The 12,511-nt window shown below is 47.2% G+C and overlaps 2 protein-coding genes across 3 annotated transcripts in view; both read left to right on the top strand.

Annotated features, from left to right (window-relative positions):
• Nucleotides 1-12,511, top strand: part of LOC119794382 (cAMP-specific 3',5'-cyclic phosphodiesterase 4C-like) — a 168,172-nt gene that overhangs the window by 4,289 nt on the left and 151,372 nt on the right. The window contains exon 2 of one of the 2 annotated variants that reach the window (XM_038301909.1): nucleotides 6,019-6,089. The exons of the other annotated variant lie outside the window; for it this stretch is intronic. The gene's annotated coding sequence lies outside the window, so the exon portion shown is untranslated. The remainder of the gene's footprint in view (nucleotides 1-6,018; nucleotides 6,090-12,511) is intronic. 2 annotated transcript variants of the gene reach the window in all.
• On the top strand, nucleotides 658-5,224 carry LOC119794389. Its single transcript, XM_038301925.1, is given in 3 exon segments — nucleotides 658-1,993; nucleotides 2,038-4,514; nucleotides 4,700-5,224. Coding segments are annotated over 3 exon segments (4,338 nt in total).

Raw genomic sequence — 12,511 nt, 5'->3', positions numbered from 1 at the left:
CCAATAGAGGTTAATTATTATAGATTTATATATGCCATGTGGAGGAACTACTCGGCACTGCATGTGACAGACTAGCTTATGAAATATCCTAACTAAGGTAACACACTGTAAAAAAAGGTCCACCTAAACAAAGATGCATAATAGACTCTTTTTGGCAATTAATCAAATATAATGTTCTTTTTCATAATATTCACTCGGTGTCTCGCTATGGGATGCAGCCTCCTGCAGCCCTGATAGAAGCATCTATCTCAATCTGCCAATCCTGATTGGCCGGTGGAAGTGCCCGTCATACGCCACGCCCCGTAGCTCCGACTACTAAAGCGTGTGCGGATCACGGCACTCCAATTCAAAACCTCTTCTCACCTGAGAGCTTATCTCACGTCGGAGCCTTCGCTAGCTTAACTGCCCACAGACGGACCTTGCTAGTTTCCGTCGCCGGACGCTAGCACTGTGCTCTGGCTTCTGCCCTGTCCGCTCACTCCAGACCGGACCGGTATCCTTTTGTCTCTCTTCACGGCGGAATCCCTCTCGGCTCCCCTCCACGGACGCTCGAGTCGGACGAGCATTTAGCACACCAGCTACTTCCTCGACCCCGCCACGCTAGCACGCCAGCTAGCTACGGTTCCTTTCCCTACCAGCACTCCAGCTCGTCGGGAAATGGCGGCCGTCCAAAACCCCCACGCCAGGGGAGACTACCGTCTTTGTGGCTGCGGGAATAAAATTTCAGGGAAGGACACCCACCCGGTGTGCAGTACCTGTCTGGGAGTCGACCACGCCAGGTTGGCCCTAGAAATTCCCGGCTCCTGTGGACACTGCAAAGTGTTCACGGTTAAGAGCCTCAGACGCAGGCTAGCCCGCCAGGTTAGCGTCTCGGAGTGTGACCCATTCCTCCCCACCGCCGCACAAGGTGCAGCCGCGGAGGAGGACGTGGACACAGCTGGGGAAGCTCCGGAGACTGACTATGACTGGGGTGCCCAGTGCGAGCAGCTCCATGCCCCCCCGTTTCCCGAGGAAGACGTGCTGGAAGTCAGCCCCATGGAGGAGGATGACGACACCTCGTTCCTCATATCAGAGGACGAGGAAGAGGATGACACCTTCATGGCCCCAGCACAGCCTGAGAGGCCTAAACCGCCGTGCCCTTCCGCCAAGGAAGACAGGGGAGCGAGCTCACCAGCTCCCTCCCTCCATGTGGACCTGCTCGACGTGTGCAAACGCGCGGCAGAGAAGCTGGAGATTCCCTGGCCGGTCGCAATAGCGGAGCCCACCCGGTCCCGCTACGAAGGCAAACGGCTTCCCCTGGCACGAAATGCGGTGAAGCAGCTTCTCCCTGTCTTCCCCGAGTTGCTGACGGAGCTCTCGAAAACATGGACTAGCTGCCCATACAGCAACAGGAGCCCTATTTCGGGCGCAGCATCCCTCGACTGCGAGGCGATGGACGCCCACGGCCTCCTCTCCATGCCTCCGGTGGAAGTCCCGGTAGCTGCGCACCTCTGCCCAGGCAGCGTGAGCCAGCTGTCTGCAGACGCCCGACGCCCGACGCTGCCAGCTAAGCCCGAACGGTTTCAGTCTGCGCTGACCGAAAAGGCATACAAAGCAGCAGCCCTCTCGGCCAGAGCCCTCAGCGCCCTCTCCATCCTCACTGCCCACCAAGCGGAGTTGTTTGGCGCGTCTGCTGAGGAGCAAGACCCGGATGCGTGGGAGGAGATGGCGGTCATCGCGGACCTGTCTCTCCGTATCCAACGTGTCGCGGTCCAGGCCACAGGGAAGGCGATGGCAACCCTCGTCATCCAGGAGCGAGCGCGATGGCTCAGTCTCGCTAACCTGACCGACAGGGAGCGGGATGACATCCTGGATATGCCGATCGTCCCTGAAGGCATCTTCGGCTCTGCATTGGCCACAATGCAGCAAAGATGTGAGGCAAAGAAAAAGGACAACGAGGCCCTCAAACTTTGTCTCCCTCGGAAAGCCCCTGCGCCTTCACCTCCGGTGCAACGCAAAACCTTTGCGCATGCAGCCTCCCAGCCGCCGCGTTTTAAGGTACCAAGACGGCCACCACCGCCAGGTCCGCCCCCTCCGATGAGGAAGGAGCGCGGAGCCGGCTGGCAGGGGAAACCTGCCTCCACGACCGCAACGCCGCCGCCGCCCACAGCCGCCGCGAGCTCGGTCCCACAGGCGAGGAAGAAAAAGAGGGCGGCCTGACAGCCGCCAGTTCCTCAGTTGGTGCAGCCTGCTGTTGCGCAGGCCCACCGTTTTGGCTTGTTTGTGCGCACCCCACGCCACCGTTGCCCATCCCAGAGCCGGTCCGCGAGGAGAAGGACATCGCCCCGGAGGTCTGCGCGGTTGCGCCCCGAGCGGAATGTCCACAAGCACAGTCACACACCCTTGTTCAAAGAAAAAATGGTGTCAAAATAAAAATAATAAATCTGTCACAGCCAGGCCACGAGCCGAGGGTGCAGATAATAAAAAAAGCCAAAACAGACAATGCTCTCTCCATAAGCAGGGTGGCCGCTCAGCCCCCTGCAGCTCTGCTCCCGGGACGGGCACCGCCGTCCCCGCGGAGCAGAGCAGAGCGCCCCACCGTGCCTCCGGTGATGCCCGAGAATCATTTCTCGGTTCCACCACAGGGGGGCGCGGGGCAGGAGCCGCAATATGTTCCCCCGCTTTCTCTCAGATGGGAAAGCTGGAGAGCAGCAGCAGCTCCACCGTGGGTGTTGCGCACAATTTCCCGGTGATACAGGCTTCAATTCGCCACTGTCCCTCCCCGCTTCTCCGGTGTAATACACTCACATACACAGGGAGAATCAGCTCGAGTTTTACGGGAGGAAATTCTCTCTCTGATAGACAAACGAGCAGTTTCTGTCGTATCTCCCGAACAGAGTCTGTCAGGGTTTTATTCCAGATACTTCCTCGTCCCCAAACGGGGCGGGAGAGGAATCCGCCCTATTCTGGACTTAAGAGCCCTGAACAAATTCCTGCGGAAATACAAGTTCAGGATGCTGACACATGCAGCACTGTTGCGTCTAGTAAGACCGAACGACTGGTTTTCGTCCGTGGATCTGAAAGACGCGTATTTCCACATTCCCATTTATCCCCCTCACAGACAATATCTCCGATTTGCCTTTCAAGGGGTGTGTTACGAATACCGTGTTCTACCATTCGGTCTGTCTCTCAGTCCGAGGGTTTTCATACGGTGCACAGAGGCCGCGGTAGCCCCGCTCAGACGCCGGGGGATACGTCTGGCCACGTATTTAGACGACTGGCTCCTGTTAGCGCAGTCAGAACAGGAAGCCAGGGTTCACACACACATTGTCACAAAACACCTGACGGATTTGGGTTTTGTAATAAATATGGAAAAAAGCCACCTATCTCCAACGCAGGAGATATGCTTTCTGGGATTATCCCTGCGCTCTGTTCCGTTCACAGCCCGCCTGTCAGAGGAAAGAGTGACGGCTTTCAGAGCGTGCCTTGCACAATTCCGTCTGCACAGGTCTGTCCAGTTCAGACTGTGCCTTCGGTTGCTGGGTCTGATGGCCTCAGCCATCCTCGTGATTCGCCTCGGCCGCCTTCACATGCGGGACTTTCAGCGCTGGGTCGCTTCGCTCCGAATGGACCCCGTGCGTCATGGCGCACGGCGGATAACGGTCACAGCGGACTGTATAACAGCTCTGCGCTGTTGGCGAGCCCCGTCCTTCCTGACCCAAGGGGTGCCTATGGGCACCATCTCGTCCAGGAAAGTGGTAACCACGGATGCCAGCCTATCAGGCTGGGGCGGCATTCACGAGGGCAGGTCTGTGAGGGGTCGCTGGAGCCAGGCCCTCCAGCGCCTTCACATAAACTTTCTCGAACTTTCGGCGGTGTTTCTTTCTCTGAGACACTTCCTCCCATTCCTCTCGGGTCACCATGTCCTGGTGAGGACGGACTACACGACAACAGTGGCGTATATCAACCGCCAAGGGGGCCTGCGCTCCCGCATGTTGCACAATCTGGCGCGCGACCTGATTCTCTGGAGCAGTGCCCACTTTCTCTCCCTGAGAGCGACGCACGTCCCGGGAGACTTGAACACGGGTGCGGACCTGCTGTCCAGAGGCGCGCCAGTGTACGGGGAATGGACGCTGCACCCACAGGTCGTGGAGCAGATATGGGCGCGCTACGGGCGCGCTCAGATAGATCTGTTCGCGTCCAGGGAAAACGCTCGATGCGAGCTGTTCTTCTCTCTGAGCACTCTGAATGCCCCTCTGGGCGTAGACGCACTAGCGCACGCCTGGCCGCATGAGCTGCTATACGCGTTTCCACCGCTGGCCCTGATACCCCCCACTCTCGCCAGAGTGAGGGCATTCAATCACAGACTGATCCTAATAGCTCCGCACTGGCCAGCGCAACACTGGCTGGCGGAGATATTCCAGTTGCTGTGCGCCCAGCCTTGGGAGCTGCCGCTGCGCAGGGACCTGCTCTCGCAGGGTGCGGGGACAGTGTTCCACCCACACCCGGAGCGACTGCAGCTGTGGGCCTGGCCCGTGAGTGGCTTAATTTAACCACTGCCGGGCTCCCTCAGAGTGTAATTAATACTATACAAAACGCCAGGGCTCCCTCCACTAGGAACCTATATGGCTCCAAGTGGGGACTGTTTGAGCGGTGGTGTCTTGAACGGGACTACGTTCCTTTTCAGTGTTCTGTACCAGCGATTCTGTCGTTTTTACAGGAACTGATTGATAAAGGAAAAGCTTTTTCCACGGTTAAGGTTTATCTGGCAGCTATAGCAGCATGCCATATAGGATTTGGAGACAAAACGGCGAGCCAACACCCTTTGGTTTGTCGGTTTATGAAGGGCGCCCGCAGGCTCCTCCCCGTCTCCAGACCTTTGCTGCCTCCGTGGGATTTGTCGGTGGTTCTGGAGGGGCTTAAGGGACCCCCATTTGAACCGTTGTTGGGGTCCAGTCTTAAACATCTGTCTCTCAAGACAGTGCTGTTACTGGCCCTGGCCTCTGCGAAACGAGTCAGCGACATTCATGCGCTCTCTATGAACCCCGCATGTACCCGGTTCGACCCGGAATACACGCGTATGGTTCTGAAGCCCAACCCGGCCTTTGTTCCTAAAGTGGTTGGTTCTTGTTCACCGATCGAGCTAGCGGCGTTCGCCGCCTCCCCAGGTGAACGGCGAGCCGCACGCTGTGCCCTGTTCGAGCCGTGCGCTCTTATATGGACAGGACGCAGAGCTTCAGGATGAGTGATCAGCTCTTTGTCTCCTGGGCGGAGCCCCGTAAGGGGCAGCCGATCACAAAGCAACACCTCGCCCACTGGGTGGTGGAGGCTATAGCTTTGGCGTATGGAAGCAGGGGTCTGCAGCCCCCGGCGGGTCTGCGTGCACACTCTACCCGCGGGATGGCTGCGTCCTGGGCTTTATTTCGGGGAGTGTCCGTTCAGGACATTTGTTCAGCGGCGAATTGGTCTTCGCCTCTGACTTTTGTCCGGTTCTACATGCTTGACGTGTCTGGACCGTGCGTGGCCAGTGCGGTCCTAGAGTCATAACTGACCCTGTGGACCTTCCCCATCGGCCGGTTCTTGTTCGATAAGCTGTCTGGCAATACGGGAGCTACCATATCCCATAGCGAGACACCGAGTGAATATTATGAAAAAGAACGTTTGGTTATCTAACATAACCCCAGTTCTTAGAATAATATGAGCGAGGTGTCTCGCCAGACGACCCTTCTTGCAGGGCGGCGAGAAGAGGTTTGCTTGTTGAATTGGAGTGCCGTGATCCGCACACGCTTTAGTAGTCGGAGCTACGGGGCGTGGCGTATGACGGGCACTTCCACCGGCCAATCAGGATTGGCAGATTGAGATAGATGCTTCTATCAGGGCTGCAGGAGGCTGCATCCCATAGCGAGACACCTCGCTCATATTATTCTAAGAACTGGGGTTATGTTAGATAACCAAACGTTTTTCTGCACTCTTGTCAATTTGAGGATGCAAATGATCCAAATTAAGTTTTAATTTAAATGCATGTAACACTTTCCACAGATAAACCAGCTCAAATTTAAGGGCAGAAGCAGTGAGCAGAGATAGGAAAAGGCATGAGAAGAGCCAAAGAGGTAATTACCAAATGTTTTAGTTTGAAACTTGCACTTACCCGTACGCCTACTGCTGTCTTTTCACACTCAATTCAAAGAATCTCCCCTGTTAAACAGAATACTCATTTAAGAAGCCAAAACATGTCGCTCCCTGCCTACATGGTGACATAATGTTTTATTTCTTTTTAGTAACCAATGCTAAGAGAGATTAACAACACTAAAAGTTTAGAGCTAAAGCAATTAATTGGTTTAATCATGATTAATCGATAACTGAAATAATTGTCAACTAATTTAGTGAGCTATTGATCGTTAAATTGAGTATAGAGACTTTAAAACAGACCTTTAGCTGACAGAGAAACCAACACAGAGCAGTGATTGCACCAAAATTGTAAAAAAAAATACACTACCGTTCAAAAGTTTGGGGTCACATTGAAATGTCCTTATTTTTTAAGGAAAAGCACTGTACTTTTCAATGAAGATCACTTTAAACTAGTCTTAACTTTAAAGAAATACACTCTATACATTGCTAATGTGGTAAATGACTATTCTAGCTGCAAATGTCTGGTTTTTGGTGCAATATCTACATAGGTGTATAGAGGCCCATTTCCAGCAACTATCACTCCAGTGTTCTAATGGTACAGTGTGTTTGCTCATTGGCTCAGAAGGCTAATTGATGTTTAGAAAACCCTTCTGCAATCATGTTCACACATCTGAAAACAGTTTAGCTCGTTATAGAAGCTACAAAACTGGCCTTCCTTTGAGCAGATTGATTTTCTGGAGCATCACATTTGTGGGGTCAATTCAACACTCAAAATGGCCAGAAAAAGAGAACTTTCATCTAAAACTCGACAGTCTATTCTTGTTCTTAGAAGTGAAGGCTATTCCATGCGAGAAATTGCTAAGAAATTGAAGATTTCCTACAACGGTGTGTACTACTCCCTTCAGAGGACAGCACAAACAGGCTCTAACCAGAGTAGAAAAAGAAACGGGAGGCCGCGTTGCACAACTGAGCAAGAAAATAAGTACATTAGAGTCTCTAGTTTGAGAAACAGACGCGTCACAGGTCCCCAACTGGCATCTTCATTAAATAGTACCCGCAAAATACCAGTGTCAACATCTACAGTGAAGAGGCGGTTGCGGGATTCTGGGCTTCAGGGCAGAGTGGCAAAGAAAAAGCCATATCTGAGACTGGATTCTGAATAAGGAAGGCTATCACTCCATTTTACAACGCCATGCCTTACCCAGTGGACAGTGATTGATTGGAGCCAATTTCATCTTACAACAGGACAATGACCCTAAACACACCTCCAAATTGTGCAAGAACTATTTCGGTAATGGAGTGGCCAGCGCAGTAACCACATCTGAACCCCATTTAGCTGTTGTGGGAGCAGCTTGACCATATCGTACGCAAGAAGTGCCCATCTAACAATCCAACTTGTGGGAGCTGCTTCTGGAAGCGTGAGGTGCAATTTCTCCAGATTCCCTCAACAAATTAACAGCTAGAATGCCAAAGGTCTGCAATGCTGTAATTGCTGCAAATGGAGGATTCTTTGACGAAAGCAAAGTTTGATGTAAAAAAAAATCTTATTTCAAATACAAATCATTATTTCTAACCTTGTCAATGTCTTGACTCTATTTTCTATTCATTTCACAACGTGTGGTGGTGAATAAGTGTGACTTTTCAGGAAAACACAAAATTGTTTGGGTCACCACAAACCTTTGAACGGTAGTGTATATAAACATTTTGCATTTCAGATGAAAAAACAACTTTTTCGTCGGTCAATATGCACAATGCAGAGCTCCTCAAGTGGAAAGATTTTAGTTTCGACTGGTTTAATTTCATAAAAAGGGAGGCTTTTGAACCTTTATTAAACAACCAACAACTTTAGATTTGCTGAAGGACCAGTACTAAGAGCTGGACTCGGCCATAAGGTTCTCGACAGGGAAACCTCCTGAGCCGAGACAGCCGCCCATCAAATAAACTATGTGGTGCTCTCCAGTGACAATAGAACCAGACAGATTAATCAGTATGGATTAAATTCTCTCTAGTCTTAGAAGACCAAAAATGTCCTCTAACCAGGGTTTTATTATGTTGGTTAGGATGTCAGCCAGAAAAACACTTGTGCAGGCTACTTTTTTTAAGTGTTTTGGACTATGGTGATGTTGTCTACATGCATGCTGCCTCTAGTACTCTCCACCTGTTAGATTCTGTGTACCATAGTGCTTTGTGCTTCTTAAAGGAGAAGTTCGGTTTTTTACACTTTAAGCCCATTTTCTGTAGTGTCCAGGATGAAATCGAATGATCGACACCAAAAGTTTGACAATTGCTCCTGTCTCTGCTTTTTGGCTCATTTAGAATCACCCCCTGGCTGCTTTAGAATGGCTAGCATAGAGCATGTCCGATAATGTCCTTAAAACAACCTTAAACGTTCTTTTTTTAAAATATGCTACTCACCGGGTCGTCAGCGCTGTTCAATGACGTTCCAAAAAAAGTTTCGTAAAGAAAAAACGTTCCTGTAGTGTTTTATTTAGCATTTTGTAAATCCCATTGAGTTCTGTAGGAATAGTCAATATTCCGCTGCCACCGGAAACGGAAATGGGGCCTGTTTACACAGTTGTAGTCTTTTCGCTTCACTCTGTGTACTCCGACGTCGAGAATCAAGAATCCACCTTTCGTATTCCATTTTCAGAGTTTTTTAAAGTGTTTAACAGAGACGTTAGCACCTCGACGTCGGAGTACACAGAGTGAAGCGAAAAGACTACAACTGTGTAAACAGGCCCCATTTCCGTTTCCAGTGGCAGCGGAATATTGACTATTCCTACAGAACTCAATGGGATTTACAAAATGCTAAATAAAACACTACAGGAACGTTTTTTCTTCACGAAACTTTTTTTGGAATGTCATTGAACAGCGCTGACGACCCGGCTGAGTAGCATATTTTAAAAAAAGAACGTTTAAGGTTGTTTTAAGGACATTATCGGACATGCTCTATGCTAGCCATTCTAAAGCAGCCAGGGGGTGATTCTAAATGAGCCAAAAAGCAGAGACAGGAGCAATTGTCAAACTTTTGGTGTCGATCATTCGATTTCATCCTGGACACTACAGAAAATGGGCTTAAAGTGTAAAAAACCGGACTTCTCCTTTAACTAACTCCTTTTCCCGTACTCATCATTGTACGCTGTATGAACTGGTAGGCTGGCCGTCACTTAGTCTACGTAGACAACTTCATTTGTATATTTTTCTATACAAGGCCATGTTGGGTAAACTGCCGGCATATTTATGTAATCTCCTCAAGCTAAATTCCAGCCATTTTCATCTCCGTTCCACCAGGTGACGCTCTTACCAGGTTCCAATGGTTTTTACTGAGCTGGGGAAGAAATCCTTCTCTTACTTTGCCCCATGGTCCTGGAATAATTTGCAAAACTTGCTCCATTTAAATGATCTAGTCCCATTGAATGAATTTAAGGCCATGTTAAAATGTCATGTAATTCAAAAATGTAACTGCCCTATGTGACCTGTCTTTTCCTCTATGTGAGATTTTGTCTATGTTGTATTTCTGTTTGTATTTTAACTGGTGTGCCGTCTTGGCCAGGTCTCCCTCGAAAAAGAGATTTCAATCTCAAGGGACTTCCTGTTTAAATAAAGGTTAAATAAAATAAATAAAAAAAAATCTTTAGTGGTAAAAGCAGTCTTGTATAAGACTTAAGGGGGTGAAGGTAATAGCCTTAATTTGAATTGCTGTTGTATGGATTCGGGGGGTTCTATTTTGGAGTAAATACATTCAAGAGAACCCTGGTCCTGATCAAATAACTGGGCCAATGGTGTATTCACACTAGAAAAACTCGTTAGCCTGCATTTTTGATCTTGACCAAAACTGGACTCTTTTCACTTGGTCCAGTTTGCTTTCATGTTGTACATGTTATAACAGAACTGTAAGTTGTAATAACGGCTTGCATGTTTTAATTATTGCTCCCATCGGACAGAAATGACTCGGAGCCCAAACCTGTAAATGGAGGAACACTGTATGGGGGTTCTATATCTGGATCAGGAATGACTTTAGTGCTTAGTTCACTGCTATATGTTTTCTGTTGTTGGAAGAATGTTGATCAACTGGGGCAGCATGGCCCTAGTTTATCCATCCCCCCACCTGGGAATATTAAAATATGTCTGATTCTGATTCTGATCTAGATCTAGATCTCTAGATATTTGGTCCCAACCTTGGTTTCAATTTAGTATATCCACATATGCACAAAAGTAGACCAACTTTGTTTTGTTGAAGGTAACCAAAGGTGGCAGATGTGAATACACCCTGAAACCCGCTCTCGGTCTGTTTCCACACAGACTTTGGTGCGTTTTGATTCTGGTGTGAATATGAACTGGCCTCAATTCAAACCCAACCACAGGAAGTATAGTACTGAAGTAATTCCTTATTCACTGTCCCTTGCTTTGCTACGCTGCTGACAGCTTGTTGTTGGTCAGAGCATGTAGAGATATCATCACCTTTAGCTCGATGCTCCAAAATAAGAAACATTACAAAACCTGTATTGAATGAGCTGCTTTTGAAATGACTATGCAGCTATAAAAATAGCACAAATATGCAGGGGAAAAAATACAGCATGCAGTACTATACTAGAAGTTTTATTTTTCAGATTCTATCTATCTATCTATCTATCTATCTATCTATCTATCTATCTATCTATCTATCTATCTATCTATCTATCTATCTATCTATCTATCTATCTATCTATCATCTATCTGTCTGTCTGTCTGTCTGTCTGTCTGTCTGTCTGTCTCTCTGTCTGTCTGTCTGTCTGTGTATATATATATATATATATATATATATATATATATATATATATATATATATATATATATATTAGGCTTGTCCCGATCCGATCCATGTATCGGATCGGGACAAGCCTAATATATATATATATATATATATATATTAGGCTTGTCCCGATCCGATCCATGTATCGGATCGGGACGCCGATATTGGCAAAAAAATGCGTATCGGCAAAGCATGTAAAATGCCGATCCAAACTGCCGATCCAGTTTTTAAAAAAAAAATCAGGTCCGTATTTTCCAGTTTCGCCGATTGAAACGATCCATTCCACTTTTTTGCGCCAGTGTTCCCCTGTTTTGCATTTTTATTAAAACTTACAGTAATACTTGCACCTTTAACTGTTTACGGTTTTACTGTTCACTGTGCAATTTCAGATTGCTATTCATAATTTTGTCCAGTTTGTGTTTATCTCTTAATAAACAGATAAGTTTGTTGTTACCAATCATTGTGTTTTATTCAATCTCACCTAATTTAGCTGGCTAGATGTTATCAAGAGTACTAAAACCCTTTTCAACATGAGTCTTACAACTAAGGCTAAATACTTTAACTTAAACTTAAATACATGCTCGGATAGGCTGGTATCGGCCAGTATCGGTATCGGATCGGAAGTCCAAAAATAATATCGGTATCGGATCGGAAGTGCAAAAACCTGGATCGGGACATCTCTAATATATATATATATCTGAGTCGGGAGAGTACACCCTTTAGTATTTATCTAAAGTTTTTGCAGAATTCCAGAGCAGTTTGGGGCATGCCATAAACGGTTTGTTTTAAATTGTGCCTTTTGTGTCAATAAAATTAATTCTGACAAAAAAATATAGATTTTTGTGAGTGAGTTTAAAATGGATTTTTATTATTTCTATGAAAGATCTTGGCTTTGAAAGGTTAGAAACTCACTCTCCCACACAGGAACAACTAGTACACCTTAACATAAATGCCCCAAAACAGAAAACCTGAGCAATTAAGGGAAAGTTTAAGTAATACACTTATTCAACATACTGCTGCTTTTCTGGTTAGTGAAAAGGTACTGCCTGCTAACTGCCACAGTATTAGTAAAACCAAAACTGACCAGAGTTGAACTGAAGTGAACTTCTTCTCTCCCCCAGTGCATTTATTAAAGTAGTGCTGTCAGATCTGTTTTGCATAAAAACAACCCGCCACAATCACTGAGTCACTGGGACATGAGGAAGCTTGCTGCCCTGATCTTTAGTGTTATTATGGCCTAGATTAAAAGTTTAATGCTATTATAAAACCATTCCCATTTAATGTTTTTATGTTTTATTACTTTTGATTTTAATTGGTTTATTATATACTCTTACAATGGCAAAATGCATTTTATAGACTGTTTTATATAAAAAAAAATCATTCTTTTATTTACATTGTAATCAATTTAAATGTTTAGTAATCTTTAGTCAAATCAGATAGAGCCGTGTTGTGTATTTTGTGCTGGAAGTTTGTGCAGTTGTTATAGTTACCTTGCAGCAAGAGGATGTTTTGTTGGAATCCTGGCCTTTTGGTTACTTTTTCCACAATAAAATAAATGGATGTCATGTTAACTAGGTTCTTTAACATGCCGTTGGGTATAAGTTGGCGCAT

This window comes from Cyprinodon tularosa, unplaced genomic scaffold, assembly GCF_016077235.1.
Source record: "Cyprinodon tularosa strain WSP-4 unplaced genomic scaffold, ASM1607723v1 ctg478, whole genome shotgun sequence".
NCBI lineage: Eukaryota > Metazoa > Chordata > Actinopteri > Cyprinodontiformes > Cyprinodontidae > Cyprinodon > Cyprinodon tularosa.
This window is presented reverse-complemented; position numbering and strand designations above follow the sequence as displayed.